Here is a 22,638-nt window from a genome sequence, read left to right as displayed (position 1 = left end):
ACATGAAATAAGTTAAGCTCTTTTTACTTGCTGCAGGATTTATAATTTTAATCAGAGTTTCTAGTTTACAAGGTTTTAATTGTCGCTACACATCGTGGTTTCAATCACTACACAGTATGTAAAAGTACAAAACACATATACTAGCTTATCTGTGAGAACAGGGATATTTAGAGATTGCTCTAAGATGTAGAGTTCGGTGACCTGAGCAGCAGCTTTAATTTGCTTTGATATACAGACACACATGCACATGTGCACAGACACATATATACACATCTATCATACACTGTGCCTAACTTACCTTCTCATCAGCTGCCATACCAAAGCCAAAGTCAGAGTTGGATTACCCTCATTTAGATCGTGTCCAGCAATACCAACCAGTGAGAATTTGGCTTTTGTCTTCCCAAGTTCTACTGCGTAATTGCAATTCTCAATCTAAAAATAAATTTTTTGTGCAAATAATGAAAACACCTTAATATTTCTGCAATACAGACCTATAATCTGTGTATTTTTAATGACTTTGTCTTACTGTTACCTATGGTGAGATTTGAAGCTAGAAAAGATTGCCAGTCTAGCTACACTGTGATTAAAATAAGACAGTTTTTACTCTAAATGCAATTATGCAAGATTCCAATGACAATATTTTTCCACATTTGAGAAAACCAAGTTTCCACTAAGACAGTGAATAAAATATATTTATATCAAAACTAAATTTGAAAGATATTGAAATATGTTATTCTTAAACGGGCAGTAATTTTTATCCTCTACATTTCAGGCTTCACAACAATCACAAATCTAAGTGAAAGCTTGGATTCTGCAAGTCTTGCCTAAGTCCTCTAGGCAGCATATAAAACTGCTCTGGGAGGAAACACCTCATGGTATAAGAGCATCCAGCAACAATAGCCATGTGACTTGAAGCTTTCATTTATATATCCAAATTAGGCTATAAATTAAAAATTGCCAAAAAGTTTAGAAACTAAGGTGATATGTGCTATAGCTGCTATTTATTCTTTGGAATAATATCTGAAAAATATTTTTTTCCTTTTATTTTCCCCCAGGACTTTCTCAGTAGCACAGAAATCTCAACAACACAGACTGCCATCAGCACAATGGGAAGCAGTGAAACTGGACTGCATCCCAGAGCATCCACGCACCTTTTTCATATTGCCACCAAGTAATGAGTAAGGAGGTTTGTTGATGTGGCTCCAGTCAACTGGCACACGCGTCATTTCATACAATTGGAAGATGATTAAAGCATCAGAAAGGTCACTAAACCAGAGCAAAACAATGTTTTTAAGTACAAAAGCTCAGATTGACAATGAAAGTAAGTACTTGAGATTTCTCACAGTGTAATTAAATCGCTGAAAAATTGCAGACTCTTTAATAAAAATTTGTGCCGTTCGGTAAAGAAACTGGCCTATATTCTATTGCTTGATTCCTGCAATTATATACATCAAATTCTGCATTTAATTTCATCATTTTCACAAATCTTAGTGAAACAAGCTCAGCCACTGTCTTTACCAGCTTCAGTTAAATACTTACTTTCATAGGGCAAGCACAGACAAAACAGCTGCTAAAAGAGTTTTAATTTATTGATCCAGTTTTAGTTCCCTCAGGAACTTCCCAAATGTTAAATACTCACGCTTTATCTGCAGATGCCTACAGATGTATTTTGCTAATGAATAATCAAAATCAATGTACTTATCTTGCAAAAGAATAACAGTAGGAAAAGTATTATTTTCCCATTATATATTGCATTGCTGCTAATCCCCATCAGCTACTTACTAAATTAAATTCTCCACATTAAGGTACCTACAGATCACTTCACAGAGGTCAGAAAACAGAAATAATGAAGCCTAATAATAAATATACATACAAGCAGGTATTCCCATCTACTCCCTCAATCCCATATTTTATTGACAGGATTTGAATCAACTTCTGGCACAATTTGAAAGTGACCAGAAGCATCTAAAAGCTTGTTATAAAGCCCTTTACCTGCAGGAATACTACACTGCAGAGCTTCTTATAGTCTACTGAGAAAACAAAAATATGCATCACAAAACACAATTAGCTCAGCTTTTAAAAAAATGTAATTCAAAGTACAAGTGAGTGAGATGGAACATTTAAACCTTTTTAGGCTTTCTAGTATTTATAGATTATGAGTAGAATATTCTAGTTAGATACTGCTTAATGTGGTTCTACAGACCAGTTTTGAAGTGGAAACCTGGAAATCACTATTCTAGTAGAAATACAACTTCCCCCTCTTCTTTCCTTCTTTCTTCCCCTGTAACCCAAGGGAAATCAAATCATTGTTTTTAAAAAATATCTTACCTGTATAAATGATTAACATAAGGGCTTACACCCAGTGAATTCATCCAGTTTCTGAAAGTCCTTTCCTCCTTACTTTCTCCTATGGTGACAAATATAATTCTATGTAAGTTATTGGAGAAAACACTTCAATAAGCAATGTTTAAATGGTTCTCATATCCCTCCCCACCCCCCCCAAATGAGTTCATTATTTCCCAAACAGTAGTCTATACTATGAGGCAATCCTGTCCAATTCAGATTCACTCAGTTCTGGGCACAGGGACATGGGCACTACAGGGAGTACTATTCGACTACATTTGTCTGAGTAAATACAATTTGATAAAATACAGAAATAATTTTTTTATTATATTTCACATAATTAATATATAATGGAGATGATTAATAACAATTTCCTAAAACTGAGTGGAAACTGCATTCACCAGTACCATTAAATCTGTTAGAAATGGCATCTTTTAATAAAAAGTCAGTACTAACACACCAGACACTACAACTCCACCCTCTCCTCACAGAGGTTGACAGTATTAATTTGCAAAGGGCCTTCCCAAAGCAACAGATTTCATTTTTTCAGTTTTTAGCACAGAAAACTTAGCAAGGCAGTGTTGTATTGGTTAAATTTGTGAAGTTATTTATATTGCCGAGGGGGCCATATCCCCACAGTTTTAACCAGCAATTCTACTTACAAGAATTGCAGAAAATTCACTAGGAAGTAAACCCCAACCTTCACTTTCCTGACTTAGATCGCTTTTATTATTGCAATCATGAGTTCTAACCTCTCTTTCTCTATAAAGTTACAGCTTGCAGTAATTCATTAATTTTCTACATACAACACTACCTAAATTTTAACAACGTCTCTGTAGCCATCTGCATGTGAATTACTGCTGCATAAGCTGTTTTCTCTTGCATCAAAGAGGAGCATTTGAGAAAATATTTAGCCTGAATATGTGAGCTTGGAATAACCTCATCACTTTGTTCCCCCCTGGGTTGATAATCCACAGTTAAGAAAACAGAGAAGACATTGAGGAGGGAGAAAATCTCTCCAAACAGTGAAAGAGCAGATTTCTCCAGACTGAAGCACAAATATCTAAGCAAGATTTTTCTTTGCTGTTTTCATTTGCTCCTTAGAGGGTAACAATACGAAGTCTGTCTGATGAGGTTTATGTAGCATGAAAACCATCTTGTTTAGTACTGCAATTCTAGACTGACTACCGAATAATGAATGTTTTTGTAAAATGAAGCTACTGTGTAAACATGTATTTATCATTAGACTAGAAAGAAAGTCTCTTTAACATTATCTTTCCACACCTAGACTTATGACATAACATTGATTTTTAGACAGAAATTACCATTTTAATTAGGTCTCTTACCCTTTTATACAAAAAGCTCTGGACTTCAGACATTTCAGCTGTAGTTTACAATTTATAACAGAATAAATTTTATTTCAAAAGTTTCAGCCACCTTACCAGGTTCTTTCCAATTATTATTAAGTAGTTGATATTTATCGTACTGATACATTTTCTAAATTATTAATTTTTTCATATGTAATTTGAATTAGTGTTTGTTTCAAATATTTACTTGTAAAAATAACCAAGGAGTCACTGATGTAACAGAAGAAACAAAGAAAATACTATTCTGCAAGGTCATCAGAATCAACCTTTGTGACAAAGTTATTAAAAGTATCAGTTTTTCCATTTAAAAAACAATCACAACTCAAGAGTGATATATAATTTAAGTTTATAAATAATATCTTTGAGATTATAGATTTTTGAAGTGAGTGCCTTATGCTTCTTTTTAATGATTTTATGGTTACTGAGCTTTGAGTTGATTTGCAGTACCTAAAATATTGACTGCAAAGTGCTTTTAGGAACACTTGTCCATTGCAAAGACAGTACCAAGGTTATTTAGTGAACTCTTACTTAAAACAGCATAGCCACAAAAACAAGATACTCAGCAACTGCACTCAGACTGAGAATTTTAAAATGCATGCTTAACATTGTCAGGAGAATTCAAAGTAGCCAAGCAGGAGCAAGAGCATGCAAGTTGGGCAGGACCCTTTTGGAGAGTGGGAATCCAGGAACTAAACCCAGCATACAATATTTAATATGCCACTCTAAACAAATCCCTTTATCATGCAATACATTAAGTGTTCATAAGTTTTCCAGATGGCTGAGAACTGACCAATTTTTTCTCTCTACTCTTTTATTCAAAATATACCTTGTGATCCTATCAGGAGCATATCTTCTGCTGAGTGGTGCAGCAGATAGCCAAAATCATTGGAAAACTGCAGAAAGGGGGCAGAGCTACACAAAAGAGAGAGGAGCAAATTTGGTAGTATCCTTTATATTTATTGCTATCTCTTCTTTGAGATCATTACACTGTGGAACTGAGTGGAGAGTAGCCATAGGGAGGGGGTCAAGAATCCAAAAAGCTCCAAATATATCTAAGATTATCTCTGGAAGACAACAGAGTTCAAGATGCAGTTGCACCCAAAGTTCAGCCAGCCTGAGTGGGAGTACTTAACCCTCTCGTGGTGACAGCCATGAAGGCTGCCAGTGATCTAAGCAACAGCACAGGAGTCTACACTGAAGGAAATGTGGGTGGACACAAGTTCCTCCTCTTCCTCCCCCCAAGAACTCAGCTTTCTGCATGACTTCGACTCCAAACTGCTGCTTTCCCCACAAGCAAGAGGTTCCTTGGATCAGCAGCAACATGCAAAGGTCGTGCATTAACTGAGCTCAGGACTGCCCTCTCCACCCCACACAATATCAAATGTTCATTTTGCTATGTCAGTATTCCTGAGGGATATGCTCTCCACATATCAGTGCACATAACCAGACGTATTATCAGGGCAGATGTCAGTTTATGCACAGCATTAATCGTCTTAAACTGAAGAGGACAGCCACACCACACTCTTTGGGTGGGACAGTGCCTGAAAAGATGGAATTTATGCAGGAAAATGAAGACTTTTAGAAAGCTCTACTCACCCACACATGCCTACAGCTTGATGTCTCCATTCATGGAAAGCCCTTACTGCCTAAACCCCCCAAAATACCTGTATGGCATTTGAGTTACTGCAACTCTTGCCCTCACTTTATATGCTGTGGGGTTTTTCCTTCTCTTTTACTTATGATGGCATATTAAAACAATAGAAAAATGTAAGAACAATGCAAAAAATCAACCAGAAAAAGGACAGAGATGATTAAACAATAGGGGCAAAAAAAAAAGAAAGAAAAATTGCAGAGTAAACACTTTTATGGAGTACAGAAAAGTACTAAATACAGTACCTACATTAGGAGGGGTCAAATCTGCATTTCATGAAGCAAAACAGGAAAGCATTATAAATTATGAATCAGATTTCAACAGACAATCTATGATGAAACTATAAAGAAATTAATGTCATATTTTATATCACTAGCTTGAGAAAACATCAGTATAAACACAGGACTTAATGGAAAACAAACATTAACAGGAAAAAAACGTTAACATTGTCCTTGGGCTGAAATAACTATTTTGATGGTTTAGATCTACTTGACACCATGGGAATTATTACTTGAGGGCAAAAAAGAGTCATCTACTTTTCTTTGAACAGGTAACATTGGCATGATTATCCATCTCTAAAATATATACTGCAAATAATAAGTTAAATTTGGCTGGTATTTATCATTACAAAATCATAGTGTAGCATTCAGCTGATTGTAACTTTTTAAACTGGTTTGGCTGAGACTTTAATTTCATCTAAATGTTTCAGGAAAGTCCAGAAACTAATTCAACTGGTTTTTCCCATGCCAATGAAAACTGTTCCAAATTTAACCAAGTTTTCAGTATTTCAAACCACACCAGCAACTTTATCTTCAGAGCAGAGAAGCTGAATTGAACATATTCTGCCTCCACACAGCTCCTGTATACATCTCCAAGAGCTGACATTTCTAACAAAATTGAAGCAGAGGAAGAGCAGACCTTTCCTTCAATCATTTGTCCTGGCCAGCAGGGACTGCAGTGACTGGGGTTATTCCCCTGAAAAGGGAAGACAACGTCCTGTGCTCTGCAACCTCTATCACATCACAGCTGGCACCCAGCTGGCACTAGAAATGCAAGAAGCCTGAAATAAGAATGGTCTGAGGGGCACAAGATTTGTGACACGAGGATGCAGCAGCGTAGACAAATTATGAAAAAACAGGAGCAAAGGAAGATGGACTCACCTAGATGGAAAGGAAACCTGATAGGAAGAGTAAGAGGAAGGCACGAGAAGGCAGTGCAGAGGACTATGTGAACATTGCTGATGATTCTCCCGAGTGCAGCACCCCTGATTCTCACATTCCTTTGAGATCAGTGAACAACTGTGAAATACACTGGCAGGAGCCGGTTCATTATCCTAGATTAGCTGGTCCACGGCAAGGGCAACAGCCAAAGGTTGTGACCAATTATGCCTTTATCTCTAGCATTAGAGATCGGAACTGTACAGTTAAAGGCCAAATTCCCTGAAACGATAGGATCTATACAGGCTGTTGATGCAATAGATTAATATGGGGGGCTGATACAGAAGCCTTTTTAAAAAAAAATGTTTCCTACTTTAAAAGGCAGCTAACCAATACGCACACATATATATAAATGCACTTTGTGAAAAATACTTTTAAAGACTATTATAGTTGCATAATATAGCACTGCGAAGAAAGGCTAGAATTTGTCTATCAGCTAAAATATAAATAGCATGGAAAGAAGCACAGGAAACTGAGAGGAAAGTAGGAGGACAGTTTTTGCTCCTGCAAATGAATGACAGAAGGTTATTCAGGAATAACCATTTGGTCAGGCTAACACAAGTGAACAATATACACACTAATGGGGGATTTCTACTAAGGCTTATATTGCCTGCTAGTGAGTAAACACAGGCACCAGCACACAGGGATCCTACATCACAACCTAGAAGGAATACCTAAATAGCAATCACTAATATTCTTATCTTCTGTATAGTTAGTAGGTTGAGTACCTTCTAATAAATTGAGATCATAAGATGAATTGTCAGGCTTGTGCAGGGCTGGATATGTGTTAAAGAGATTTGCAACAAAAGCCAAATTGAGCTTAGGGTTGCCTGCAACCACATCAGCTGGAGTTACAAACTGTCTGCAGCCCAATTTATCTGCCTGTTGGAGCATGTATTCAGCCCTCCTCAAGTCATTTTTATCCTGAAAAGAAAAACAAACAAAAATTAATTTACAGTTAAGTCTAGTACTAGATTTTACCAAATCTTCAGGTAGGGAAATCTTTGAAAGACCCATGTCAGTTCCTCCCTCACTCTACCAATGCCTGTGTTAGCTCTCACAGCCCATGACAATTCCTCTCTTTCTTCTACTGTCCTTCACTTCTGTGGCTGTCAGCCCAGCATTCCTCATGCATCACAGCAAATGCAGCCAGAAGAGCAGTGATTATATTTGCATTTCCAGGCTGTTGATTCCCATATTGCATATTCTTCTACATGTGCCAAAGGTTCTTCATCACTGCTTTAAACTGATATTCTCAAGCACAGTAATTACAGATGACAACCAAAACCCTCAGTAAGAGTTTGGATGCTTCAAACTTTCTATCTTTTTAATATTTTTGCCTCTTAATCACCGTAAGTTGGCAACTTGTGTGTTTTGTTCATTGGTCTTTATTATTAATAAATTGATCATATGAACTGTAGGAAATTACATGGAAAAAACTAACTTCTACTCTTTTTCATTCTCAAAAAAAAATCCCAAAGAGGAGCAAACAAAGCAAACAAGGAGTTTAAGAGAACTAAAGCATATAAGCAAACAATCTTGCACATGGGTTTCACAATTATAACTAATAATGAGATTCTACCTTAGATTCTGATTAATATATAGGTATCTTAGGCACGCAGTTCAACTTTGTATCAAATGCACTCTCAGAATAATCCTTCCAACAAGCGGTATAAAGCAGCTTAGACAATTGTTTTCACATCCATGTAGGCTGGTTTTAGACCCTCTGTCCCTTTACAACTTATCGCTTGATGGATGCTGCACTTTCCTGCTGGTCATTGGAAGGTCTCACATGTTATTTCTAAATACTATTTGGTTAAAGGAAGGATCACAAGGTTTATCTAGTTTACTCTTTTTCCTTGTCTGAATTCCAGACAAGGAGAACTGATGTTATAATATTCATGTTTGATGACCCAATTGAAAATCAACATACACTACTCCAAGTAAAACATAGCTCCAAACTTTAGACTGCAGGATGCATTACCCTGTTTCTGCAGCACTTTACAACTTACTCAAGTTTGTGCCCATTTACACTTTTGTAGCACTGAGGAATCTGGCTGAGTTTTTGCACACCTTAGGGAACAAAAGAGGATTCAGGGACAACCTGGTAACCAGAATGTTGGATACATATACAGAGGTCTCAGATAATTTCAGTCTATTGTTACATTTCTGGATACTTACATGAAATCCTGTAAAGTCAATTTTAATGGGCAATTGATCAAGGTCATCTCCTTTGGGCGCAATCTGATTTAACAGATGGTAGTATGCTCTTGAATCCTAAAACAAGCAGTGTAATATTTAAAAAAAAAAAGCAGCAAGTATGTAGCCTTTCCTAGACACTTATTGCTCTAATAGTCCAATCCAAAAGCCATAGGAGGCAAAAATACAGCACCCTAATTTCAGTGAATATGGATGAGGTCATACAGCCATTTTACTACCCTGCTTCACATGGAACTTACTCAGCCAGATTGCAGAGAAAAGGAATGTCTCCTAATTATTCTTGACAATGCAAGTTAAAAGTATTCTGCAGAATATTAACTAGACTGTTGTAATTAAGACATTCAGGGCAAATTTATGTGGTTACCCACAAAAAGGATCAATTTTGCAGTAAGAAACTACAAAAAAAAAACAAACAACCTGTACTAGTTCTAAAAGTATTTAATACTTTTTTCTTAAACACCATATATTTTTACCATAGTAGCAATTTTAATATAAAACCCTAGTTACAGTCTGCTTCAATAACAGCCTTCTAGGTAACATTTGAAAATATGTAACTTGCAATTAATGATGTGGTTTTCTCCAATGAAAGGAGGTCTAACCACCTGAGGGAATCTTCCTCCTTTGCTTTTAGTTTTAAAAAGTTGCTGCGTTCTCTCATCATCTGGGCTACTAGAATGCTCTGCATGCCTTATGCAGAATGACTGAAGACAGAATTATGCAGCTCTGCCACCTGCCCCAAGGAACCTTTCAGCCCCTGTGTCAGTCAGCTGACACAGCAGCAAAGCAGTGACTGGGAGTTATTAGGCAGCTAATAAGGCGGTGCAAATTGTCCTAAACAACTCTAATAGCCATCTTACAACATTAGAACTTCCCTGGATATAAGCTTATTGGAATGTTCACTTTGCACTGTGATGTGGTAATACATGGGATGAGCAACTAAATAGGATAGAAGAGATCAAAATAATGCTCTTTCAATGTTGAAAAATGCAGGATGAACCTACAGCCGAGAAAGCAGATTACTATTATATCTAAATTCTTCTGATTAATTTTTTTCTATGCACAGTGTGTTTTAATACCATTATGTTTGATTATGAGAGCAAATAACTACATACCTTAATGTCTTGGCTGAAGTTGCTGATTTTCTGCCACCCTGCATTGGCCAGATGGTAATTCACCCAGCGTAGCAAGAGGTCTTCTGGGGAAAGCTTCATTAATTGATCCAGCTCTTCCCCTTCATTTAGCAAGGCAATAAGAGCTAAAATCAAGTTTGAAAGAAAGGTGAAATCATTGCTATTGTGGTCTGAGCTAATTCCAAGTGGCTGACATTGCTATACCTGGCATTACTCTTACCTTCATTTCTGGAGATCTCAATATCAGCAAAAAGACCAACTTTAATGATCTGCCACAAGAGTCCTAATACCAAGTGTGGTTTTCCTTCTTGCAAATCTTGTGATCCAATATTGACAACCGTACAGCCAATGGCAGATGCTGAGTTCAGAGCCAGGTTTAGGTTTTCCTATTTGGAATATCATCATTTAACAAACTTGTGAGATTGTATTTTTTAGTAAATTTCTCCATATTAAACTTCAGAAGAAATAATGCATTAGTTCAGTGGCTTCCAATGCAAAACTGCACTCTGGAAGTTTTTTGTGAACTACCTTGCATCTTACCAAAATTTAATGGAAAATCTTATTGACAGCATTTAGTACGGACCCACCAAAAAATTGTGGACCACCTTCTGCAGCTTGGATTACTGAGGAATACTCTAAAAAAAATACTTTTTGCAATTTGTAAGTATCAGTTACACAAATTAAACAATACTGCTAAAAATATCAGAGGCTTGATCCTGAAAAACGTGTTCATATGGAATTCCTGCACGGAGTCCTGTGAAGGATACTACTGACATCACTGTCATCCCATCTTGAATCTTACACATTTATATAAGCAATAGTTAAACTGTAATTGAATGAGGAGCATAAGGAAATCATGGCAATTCAAAACCCTGACACTCAAAGTAAAGCTAGTGATTGTCAAAGATATTGACAAAGATTCCAAGAAAAAATAGCTGGCAGCTATCATAAATGTTACTATTTTCTTGTGTCACATTTTAACTGTCTACAGAGACAACATAAACACATGCAGCATCATCTTTGCTGACAAATCTTCTTTAAATAAGTAGAGATTACAAAACCCACTTGGAAGATTTAGAACATAGTGTGGTTTAACTTTTTGTATTTTAACATCACAGCCTGAAATAAAATGTCTGCCATTTAACTGAGGTTTTTAATCAGCAGTTTCTTCTCATTGGGCCAGTAACTTATGGATCTATTTCCCTTTCCAGACCTGTGTTCTTAAACCCAAACTAAGGTCTTAAAAACTGTTTCTGTCAAACTTTTTCATGACTTCATACACAATTAAAAATATATCTCATCTTCTGTCCCAGTTGCTCTCCAGTACTGAAAGTGCATCATCCTTCCCTAGAGTACACAGCCATGCAGACACTTTCTGCATTGCTAAAATACAACCTGACCATCCACTCAGAAGTCTAAAATTATTTTCTTCAGGTACCCAGTAAAGCAAAACAAAAATAACTAATAGAGAAAGAATTAGGGAAAGCATGAAAAATCAAGTTTTTCTGTAAATCATCTGAGAAATAGGAGAATTCAGCAGAGTTTATTAGAAAATACAATCTCATGCTTTGGGATTTTTTTATTACATAGAATTTTAAAAATTTTTTTTCTCCACCAGGAGAACTGTCATTAAAACAGAAAAATATTTTTCTTTTTCATTTGTGGCAAGTTCCTATCCATGCAGTACTTACAGAAATAGTGAAAGGAGTGAGTTTTTTCTTATTAATAGCCCTTTCATCAATTGTATCTGGTTGTGAAAAGTTGATCATTTTGCTAAGGAAGAAAAGTCAAGAGTTTATTCAAACTTCCATTTCTCAGAAAATACATTATTTGACTATAAACTACTAACACTTTAAAACTAGATGCAAATATTTCTGACAAGATTAAAAAAAAAACCAACCTATCCTCTAAATCTCATCTCCCCCATTAAATAATTGCACATTCATTCAGAATGCCCCAGATAATATGTTGCATTTGGCTTTTATAATTAATAGATCATATCTGTAACTGTCAAAAAAAGTTCCTGAGAAGATTAGAACTGTAAACCAAAGTAACTTAAATGGTCTCTACTGAAAAACTTTGTAGTATAATCAGTGTATTTGTGCACTGCATTTCTGCAGTACCTTGTACCACATGGATCTCAATTCACATCAATACTAATATGCTAATTCCTTGTTACCATGGTGTGTAAGTACTATTAATCTACGTATAACTAACTAGAAAGTTACAGCAAACTAAAGTTAAGGAACCTACTATATGCTCTCTGTTTTGCCATGGCTTTAATTCAGAATTCTGTTCCTTCTATCCCATGATTTAGTGACTATAATTAATAACTTAAAAAAATATTTTAAGTAGTCAAGTTTTCTAATTATTTCAACTAATGAATTTATGAACTGTTTAATTATCTCCTTTATAAACAGCCTGCACATATCTAGCACATATAATCATGGGTCTGAAGTGGAAAACTGCTTCTATAACATATGCACAAAGTCACATAAATTTGCTAAAAATCACATTTCTGTGGGCAAACAGATTTTCCCCATCTTACACTCTGACTGAAATATTTAAGAGGGGAGTCTTGATATTAAAGCCTGTCTAAAGTTTTCCACTTCATGTCACTGTGATCAGCATTTAACTGTTGAGATTAATTTCTTTTCTTTCTCACAGCCTTGGACTCACCAAAGAAGGATGCCATCTGCAAGGGATTTAAAAAGACTGGCATCTGATGGGTTCATGGGTAGGAGGTGCTTACAGTCTGGGTCATCTTGTAGAGCTTTATTTATCCAATTAACAAAAGCAACTTTTTCTTCCTCTGAAAAGAAAGCATTAAAATAATAGTTTAACATTTCCATGAACACAGACTACTAACAGCATACTTGAGTCAAAAAGGTTCATCTGCAACAAAAGCCCTTAGTTTCACATGGGTCAGTTATTAAAAAAATCAGACCAATGGGAAAGAACACAAAAAATGGTAAGTACAGATTGAGTTTCTCCCACTGCACCATCTAAGTATCTGGTGGTTTTCTGAAGGATAACATAAAAATCATGGGAACATCATAGGGAAGGTATCCTCATGGCTGACTTCAAATTCAGTTTCTCAGCAATTACAAAGAAGAAGGGAAATTTCTCCTCTGAAATATGCAATATCTCAATCCATGCACTGATGGTTTAAAACGCAGCGTTTCATACAGCCTCCTATTGGACTTCAGAGACTGGCAGCCTTTTGAGACTGATCTTGACTGCTGAACTGTCTTTAGCTTTGAGAGACTTAAAAAGTTTAATATCTCAGTTTTAAATTCTCTTTCATATTCAGTGCAGAGTTTATTACTATGTATCTAAGAACACTTATTTGGATAACAGTCAATCAAGTCCCAGTATCCAAATTCCCAAAAAGCAGAGGTGGTATTCACCTCACCTCAAGAAGCAGCTGACTTGTTACACTTCTTTCAACGTGAAATTCTAGAGTACACTTCACCTCATCATAAACCAGATGGTTGGTGAGGCCAGGCCAGGTGAATTGTGCTCTAGTGGGGTTCATTTCTCTCCACCAAAAATAAAACAGCATCTAAAGAATTACCTCTGATGCATCACAGGCATCCTCTGAGATGGAGCATATGCCCTGCTTTGAGGATGTATCAGGTATAGCTCATGCTAGAATCCTACTGAAAAAGAAGATATTGCCACCTTTGGCTAATCAAAGTGAATCTTCCTCATATATAGAATCTTAACACAATCTGGAACCACACAGATTCCAGACTTAAGTCAATCAAAAAAGTTTCAATATTGCTGATTGCAATATGATCCTAGAAGATGGTTCACACTCTCGCCAGGAGCTGCAATGCAATTAGGCACAATTACCAACTTAAATTCCATGCAGCATGGGGAGGTAGAAAGAAACAGATAAAATATTAAAAGCAGCTTCTTAAGTGTGAGAGAGTCTACGCAAAAACCATGTAGGAGTGAAAAATTACATAATGGCAGAGACAGCTGAAGAGACCAGTCCATCCAGAAAGACTATGTGGTGGTTTGTTAGTGGGTTTTTAGTTCATGTTAGTTAACACTGTGGAAATTAAAATAAGGATTCATTTTTTATCTGAATATAGGAATAAGAGCCCATTAGCATGGAATAAAGGCAAAAACTTGACTAGCATTACTAGAAGTACGCCAAAGGGGCCATTTTTCCCCCTTACAAGCTTTCAGCGCTTGTTTTCCTCTTCTGCTCTAACACAGATGCCTAACTTGCCTCCAAGTGCAGCATGAAACTAGAAACAACTGAACAGAGTTAATAAACTATCACCTACACTTAACCTTGTCCACCTCCAGCTGCTTTTGCTGTGTTAATTTGCTTTCAGCACCAACATTTTCCAGTTAAGCTCTGTTTTCTCTGTAGTGCAAATTTAAAGAGTCTTCCTCCCTGCAAAGTTTGCCTATGTTTAACTATTTCTTACCTGAATAAGAGTGCTGTGTCCCCTCACTGGATATTGCCGATGTTCCTCCAATTGCTGTGATTCCTTGCTTTTTGTTTATTGATTTTCTGAATGATTTGCTAACATCTTTACTTTTCAATTCCTGAATTATCTGAAATGAGAAAAACGTAGAGCATTTTGTGATTGATTGTACCTTCAAATAACTGTTAATTCATAGAAGTATTCTAGACTCAATAGTTAACCTGACTTTCTTGATATTCACATTGACTTCTGTTCAAAAAAAACCCCAACTGTTTGGATATCTATATCTATACTGGATATCTAACATATTATTTCTCAGTGAATACCTGTATTAAGCCATGCTATCTAAAAAAATAGACATACAAATATCTACCCAATTTTTCCACAGATATTTTGGTAAACTGAAGAGCACAACTAAAGATACACACATTTTTGATGATGATAGTATATTTTTCCCACTTATTACCCCACATGCTTTGCAGTAGGTGGTTATGACATGACAGTTAAACATGCCCTTCCTTTATCAAGCTAATACCATTTTTCACCTGCCTCTAATGTAAACCACATGGGATATATTGATATGTCCTAGCTCTGCCCAGATACTGCAGGGGTGTCAGACTGACAATGAAGTATAAGTAAGAGACACAATATCTGGAAGCAAGTATTTGAATGTTTAGAATTTCAGAAAGAAAGATCAATAACTAATTCAACAAACAACCTACTGCAATTAGCAGCAGTACTCTAACTTCAAAGCAAAACATAATCATCCCCAAACACCCACAAACCAACAGCCTGGTAAGTTTTTATTTATTTTAAAATGCACCAGTGAGTGATTCTCATTTAGAAAAGTCTAAAACTTTGAAATCTGTTCACTGAAAGGGAAAACTTGTACCTCACTCCCAGTAATAAACAGCCTTTAGTATAGAGATTAAGCATAGTGATAGACTAATGTTTGCACTACTAAGAGCATTCAGAGACTGGTGTCTAATTGTCTGCTCTTTTGTCAGAGCAAGGGCTGGCCCAACAGTTCCTACAATATGTAGTCCTTTCCCTCGCCTTGGAGGAAACAGAAAACAAGACTGATTGAAACTACTGTTTTTTCACATGCTGCTCAAATCAGAATTGTTAAATTAAACAGGAGTGTGAAAGACAAAAATTAGAAAATAACTATACAGGATATTCTAAGTTGTCAGAGAAAACTCAAAATAATAGTTATATATAAAAATAGCTGTACTACTTAATTCAGTTTTCTATCCCAATTCTCAGCAGATATCAGACAGTAGATAAACATCCAAAGGGAATGTCTTACAGAGACAAATTCTTCAAAGTTGATTCTCCCATCCTTGTTGCTATCTGTCACTAAAATGATTTTTTCTACAATCTCCCGGACTTTGTATCCAGGCAAAGGCAGACTTGCTTCTTTAAAGAGGTCTTGAAGCTCATAATCACTGACATACCCACTGTTGTCAATATCTGTAGAATGAAAGCACAAGTTATTATACTTAAGTAAACTTATGCATACTCATTTACTATAGTATGGTAACTGTTAAGAATAAATGAAGTGTGATAAATGCAGTTCTTGGAGATTAGTATTTCTTTCTCTGATATAGATAAGTAAGTATGAAGGAATGCTTGTGGATTAGAGGCACAACTGTCTAGGACTTGTGCCAGCTTGTTATATGCTTTCTCAGGAACTATCTTATGATCCCTTAGCACAGATATAACAATATAGCAAATTTGCAAATAGTGAAGATTTTTTTTTTTAAGACTACCAACAAAATTATCTATAAACCTTCAAGTCAAAGGGAGATCAATTAATATATGCTTACTGCCAATATTAAACCATTTGCAATCAGTAAGCTCAAATCTGATGCATGTTGTTATTAGAAGAGCACACTTCCACAAGAAAAACTACTTACACAAGAACTCTGCCTGACTGCATTTTATTTCTTATCCCAGTATCTAATAGACATTTTCTGTTCTTCAAAACTTTTGATGTGGTCAGGCTTGCTTGTGAAGAGTAAGTCTGGGATGATCTGTATCTGTTTATTAAAGGTGACCTTCCTTAATCTTTTAACTGGCTCTGTTGGGAGCAATTTGAGCTGCCACCTTCACTTACGCTCAGCTCCCAAGAGCATGGCAGGAACGTTCATGTACAGCAAAGTACCAAAATGCTTTTTTTCAACAAGAGGTTTGAAATTGTGGAAAGTAATTAATGGCTGTATCATATAAAAATAAATTGAGTATAATTTGCATTATTCATGATGAATAATGCAGCAGCACAGAAACAATCAAAAACACCCTTTGTACTTTCACCTTTGGCCAATCTCTTTGCAGAAAGCTGTCTTGAATTCATCCTAGTATAATAAACAATCATTTTACACACCCATGTTTTTATCCAAAGTAACAAGTAAATGAATCAACCACCTTACCTGTTCCTATTTTTTAAATCTATGCATATTTCCACATACATGGTTATATATATATATTTATACAAGCAGAATTTGAGAATGTGGTTACCTGTCCCTTGGCTACACAATGGAGAGAAATACTTTTAAAAGCAGAAAAGCTGTAGTTCATACACAATATAGATGAAGTCCAATCAGATACAAGAAATCATATCCTGCCTAAGTAAGACTGGATATAACGCCCATTGTTTTATATATTTAATGCTAATATTTTCCATGTTTGACAACAATTTTCAGTGACTTTCACGATCATATTAAAGCTCCTGAAAAATACTAGCTACTAGTATTTTCCCAGTTCTATGAATGATACATTTGTAAGAAATTTAAGAGAACATCACAATGAGTCAGAAACAGAAGATGATGTGGCCACTTTTCTGACTTGTGAAGGTGCTCCCACCTTTGGGGTTTTTTTTTCATTTACTAGTTAAAAACATGTCCTCATACTGTGTCTAGTATCAGAACTCAGCCAATAATACCAGAGTGGATGAATGCCTCTCATTACAGAAGGGCAAGCAGAGAAACATGCTTTCATCTCAAGCCATAATTAATTGCTATACTGCAATTTTCTTGTAATCCATACTACACTATGTAGCTTCTGTACAGCTTCACAAGGCAGCCATATTTCACTGCTGACAAAAGGCTAAAAACACAGGGTAAAAAAAAAATCATCTTGTGTTTTTGATACTACCAGAAGTTCCCAAATCAAAACACAAACTTTTTGTTTGCATATGTATTAATTCATCCACTGGCTCGCAGACATGTAAAACCACACATAATAACAGGGATGGTCTAACCAGCAGAGGACATGCTCATGAGCTCACTCAGATTACCAGCTATTTTATTTCTCTAGGTTCATCTTTCACTGTGGGTAAGTTTCCATGATGACAAGCCGAGAGTTAAATACAGGCCTTCTCTCAGTTTACCCATGTAGCTGCAAGCAATTTATCCATAAAGACATTAGAAATGTAAAAATAAAAAAAAATTATAAAATCTAATGATGCTTAATTTTTATGTTTTACAGAAAGCATAAGGAAAAAAATGCTTTTCAGTGAGTAGGAGGAGCACAGACAATGCTTAAAGCAGAAATATGAAAACATGCCGGCAGGAAATGGAGAAAAAGAAGGAATACAGATGGTGAAAACCAAACGTATAGAAAAGCTGTCAGACAACACCAGTGAGTGTTTACCTATGCTAACATCTCTCAGTAAACTGATACATGTATACAGCACTCTTCTCCTTGATCTGTTATGCCAGCACCTGCAGGATATAAACTACTTGAGCTATAGATGTCCTGATGATTGCTTAATAGCAACTCATTAATTATCTTACAGGGATGTATCTTACTCCCTTTAGAATTTCTACTCTTTGTTTGGTCTTAACAACATCCTGAGTCAATGGGTTCATTGTTCCATTATTTATAGTGAAGAAAAGTAGCTTCTTTTTCTTTTAATCTTCCTGACTCTCTACTGGGCATCACGTGGTATCTGTATTGGCAGAACCTGAATAACTGCCTCTTCACTTCTCCATACTCCTCATGGTCTTAAAAATCTCTAGCATACAGCTTCCCAATACCTTCTTTACCAAGTAAAGACTCCTAATATTTAAGACTTCTTGCCTAAAATGACCCTGTTCTCCTCATTATGACTGATTACAAACATGCTTGTTTCATTTCCTGAGCTGCGCATTTACGCATCACCCCTCAGAACTGCAGCAAACAGAAGAAGAAATAAAGAAATAAAGCAGACATGAACATTCACAACAGCAGTGCAATCTGGAAAAAAGGGTTAGTTGCTATATAATTTCTTACACTTTCTCTGTGCTCTGATTAATCTGTAAACATCCTGTCAAGCACACAAAACTGTACAGTTATTTATTAACATTGGCTAGATGCAAAAGATCAAAAAATCTCCAGGTTTAGTTTACTTAAAACATAAAATCTTATTCAATAAATGAAAAGAGAAATTATTAGTTCACCAAAGCATGCAAGTAAAGCAAAAACCAGGTGTCAGTAATCTAACATGAAAATATATAACACCTGAAGCTTAATCAAACTTTTTTCAGAATTAAGGAGTTCAAAACACTGAATTTTGAGACCCATGATGTAATATATACAATAACACAAATAATGCAACCAACCCTGCAAGAAAATTTATCTGTTTTCAGTGCTGAAGTTGAAAGAAATTAATACACATAGTTTCCAGTGAAAGTAAGGGGCTCTATGCAAATGTCTTTTTACATTTTTTTTAGATATTACTGGCAATACAGAGGGAAAACACAGCCGTATCAAAACCAAGTGATCCATAAAGATTTCTTCCACAAATCTTAAACAGTTTTGCAGTGTTGATGGCATCCTTATGATTCCCTTATTTAAAGCATACCTATTTTGCCAAATGCTTCTCGTAGCTCCTCAAGCTCTTCCCGAGGTATAGTAGTTATGTTGTTTTCCATCTTCAGACAGCAGAAGTGTTGTCCTCAATTGCTTATACCTAATAATAATAAACAGGTAAGATATTATACATACTAGTTACTGATCTATTCAACACAAGGTACCAGACCTGAATGACATGTCTGGGCCTGGCACACTTAAAACATTACAAACAACATTTTAAAGTACATCAAATACCTAGCAATTCTTTTCACTGTAATAGTGAGTGAAAATTCACAATAGCAGCACCTGTTTACATACATTTGATGTTTTCATTTGCATACAATAAGCACTGGCCAGCAACCTACCTCCATTGCTTAAGTGGTTTTCAAGCATTGAAATCTCCTCAGACTTCAACAAACAATTTTTGGAAACATTAATTTCTAAGTGAGATACAGTATCATTGCCAAGAAGTGGTTAGTGCTGGGATCTAGTCCTGCAAAGCACTGAGCACTCCAACATTTACACAACATAAACCTCAGTGGGACATTTCCAAGTACCTTCCTACAATCTGTGGGTGAACGCTGAGGAGCCTTTCCAGAGCTGCTGTAGGAGGAACCACCTCCTGAACCTTACCACTCTTCTGATACCCTGTTGTCTCCTAACACTGTCAAAGAGCTGAATGAAGGCTTTTACTGAGCAAAGATTGGAGTCTCAGTGAGAATCTTTCTCTCCTGACCTCCTTAAAAAAGCAAAACAAAACTGAAGGCACCTTCACAAGGGTTGATAAGCTCCCATGAAAGATCTTTGCCCATTTCCTCTTATCAAAGCTTTACTACAACAGGATGATTCAGATTTATTGGGAGTAATTGCAGCTTTGTAAAGAAGTCACACACAGTTGTCTCGACACACAAGTTTTTATTTGTATTTGCCATTTTGCACTGTGCAGTGCCACTGGCACACAGAAGACAAGGCCAGGGCAGCACCACCTGTCTGCACTAAGCTCTGAGCAGCACCTGGCTGGAGAAAGAGCACAGTGTGCTACAGGTGGGGCTGTGCCTACCCTAAACATCCAAGTTTCATCTTTGCTTTTACTTTATAAGCCAAAAGTGGCAAAAATACACCTCACATAAATATTTTCATCAAAGTTACTCTAAACTTGCTGAAGTTTTCCCTCTGGTTTAGTGCCTTTGCTTTAGAGCAAGAAAAAATATATTCTTGGAATGACCAAGTTCACAATAAATATATTCAGATCTGCTATATGCAGCTGCTTCTTCCCCAAAAACCAAACCAACCAACAGAACAGGACTGTTACCTGCGGGACAAGACCCTAGAAGAGGAAACCTGATTTCAACAATTGGTTTTACCATTAATCATGCTGGATGCCCTTAGGAAAGACTGTACCTTTGTTTCCCACCTTCTGTAGAAAATTTTTCTTCCCTGATGCTATATAAACAGAGTTCTTAAACAACAGTGGGTTATTTTAAATAGATCTTCTCTACTTTACTTGGGTTAGTATTTTCTGTGTCTTCACTGGGGCTGTTCCTGTGGGTCACACAGGATGTGGCCTTGAGTGTGGGTGGCAAGTTAAGTCTTTTTCCTTCATGTCACTAGATCTTATTTAAGTACTAAAATCCTTCTTACCCATTTTGCTAAGCTTACTAACAGCATGTAGAAGTCTTCATACTCAAAACAAAAAAAAAAAAATTAAAATATATATTCAGAAAAAAATAACCCTTCACACAGACATTTCTGGAAGTGCAAGTACCTTCACTGGGAACCTGATGTGGCAATTAAAGAAATAATGAACTGTGGAAAAATTGGTGAAAAAAACCCCATTTAAATGCAAATTACTAAGGAAATTTAAAGTACTCCAAATCTAAAAAAAACCCAAACAGATTACACTCCTCTGAAATGGCATGACAAAGCATAAGTAAAATATTTAGCTAAGCAAGTATAAGACAACAGCATTTTTGCTGGCACCACTAGTATTTTTAACTATTTACCATTATCATGACTCAGATCTCACCAACTTCTGCAAAGTTGCATGCAATTAGTTTCACTCCTGCCCTTTTATGATTATTAATTTAGATTTGCCATCATATTCTATTTCATAAAATAGCAATCTTTGATTTCCAAAGATGTTGATTATTTCAGTTACACAGTAGAAACATCTGTTCTTGAATGAAGCAGATAAATAAAGCTAATAACTGCTCTAAAGAGACAGCCTTAAATAGCCTATGATATCATTACAGGGTAAATTATGTGGTCAATTAAATGGCAAAAGTGCTGCAGTCATGGTTTGGGCATTCAGGAGAGACAGTCTGAACAGAGACAGCACCTTAACTAGTCAGACATTTCAGACAATTTCAGTACGGAAACAGGGACCTTCTGTCTAAGCTAATAAATACCATGCACACCCAAGCTCATCACCACCCAAGATGACTCAGTGCATAGGCAATTCTGACAAGATTTAGCCTCCTTTTTTACCTGTGTCCTAGAACTATGACTACCTGTTGAAAGGTATATCCATTTAAATAGAACATTTCTCTGTACTCTGAGGGCATTCATATGACACTTAGATTTTCTGTAGTCTATGCCTACATTAAACCAGTTCCTGCTGCTCCAGGACAGGGAAGGTACAAATACTGTTTAATGCTGATGAAGTGCCATTGATCCTCTTTTTAGTCCTTGAAAATATGCTTAATGTGAACTGACAATATTTATGTAGTCCTAGCCTGCTTTCTATGCCTAGAAGGCTTTTTCAATCTAAAGACAATTCACAGGCGACTCCTGGAAATCATCCACATCCAACATAAGACAGATACAAACTACTGTTGGTACCATTGTGGTATTTCTTTGTGTGCAGAGGAGTATCTGTGGCTGAACAACCACAAAAGATGAAGTGAGTAGGTCAAAGAGCAGTTCTCATCACATTTTTGACCTGTTATCAAAGCTGTCAGAAAAAACAGAGCAGTTAATTGCCAATCAGGCCCAATAGTTGTCTCCATCCATGCAGGCAAGTGGCAATTTCTTTTCCAGCTCTTCATTTCAAATTCTGTTTGCCTCATTTCCACATGCAGCTGCTACAGCAGTGACAATGGAGTTTAGAATGCTGACTCGAGAGCTTATTTTCTTTTGTTGCTGTTCTTTTTGTCTGGTATCAGGGACACACCTCCTCTGTCCCTGCTGCAAATACTGCCTATTCCTGCATCATTCTTAAAGCTGTTGTCTCTAATGATAGCCAAGAGAGCATCATTTGCATATACAGGTTGTGCTTTTATGTCAACAAGCAGCTGGTTATTACTATGTATTATCTATAATTACAAACATGAAAATTCTCTTTCTCTTATTTGGCTTTAAATCAAACCTGCTATAGATTTTAATGGAAAAAAAGTCTCCCCAAAATACAGTTTAACCTGTAGTATT

General features: G+C 36.3%; 1 protein-coding gene across 3 annotated transcripts in view; it reads right to left on the bottom strand.

The window, feature by feature from the left end:
* Positions 1-22,638, bottom strand: part of PLS1 (plastin 1) — a 43,264-nt gene that overhangs the window by 4,315 nt on the left and 16,311 nt on the right. For all 3 annotated transcript variants that reach the window (XM_069023910.1, XM_069023909.1, XM_069023911.1), the window contains exons 2-13: positions 19,223-19,330; positions 15,686-15,849; positions 14,377-14,506; positions 12,608-12,740; positions 11,620-11,701; positions 10,149-10,314; positions 9,911-10,053; positions 8,760-8,855; positions 7,307-7,502; positions 2,329-2,407; positions 1,152-1,266; positions 299-432 (exon numbers count right to left, since the gene is read on the bottom strand). In XM_069023910.1, the coding sequence (XP_068880011.1) occupies positions 299-432; positions 1,152-1,266; positions 2,329-2,407; positions 7,307-7,502; positions 8,760-8,855; positions 9,911-10,053; positions 10,149-10,314; positions 11,620-11,701; positions 12,608-12,740; positions 14,377-14,506; positions 15,686-15,849; positions 19,223-19,292 (1,508 nt within the window). In that variant the 5' untranslated portion in view covers positions 19,293-19,330. The remainder of the gene's footprint in view (positions 1-298; positions 433-1,151; positions 1,267-2,328; positions 2,408-7,306; positions 7,503-8,759; positions 8,856-9,910; positions 10,054-10,148; positions 10,315-11,619; positions 11,702-12,607; positions 12,741-14,376; positions 14,507-15,685; positions 15,850-19,222; positions 19,331-22,638) is intronic.

Source organism: Aphelocoma coerulescens, chromosome 9, assembly GCF_041296385.1.
Source record: "Aphelocoma coerulescens isolate FSJ_1873_10779 chromosome 9, UR_Acoe_1.0, whole genome shotgun sequence".
In the NCBI taxonomy this organism is placed as follows: domain Eukaryota; kingdom Metazoa; phylum Chordata; class Aves; order Passeriformes; family Corvidae; genus Aphelocoma; species Aphelocoma coerulescens.
The sequence above is the reverse complement of the archived record's forward strand: the minus strand, read 5'-3'. Positions and strand labels throughout refer to the sequence as shown.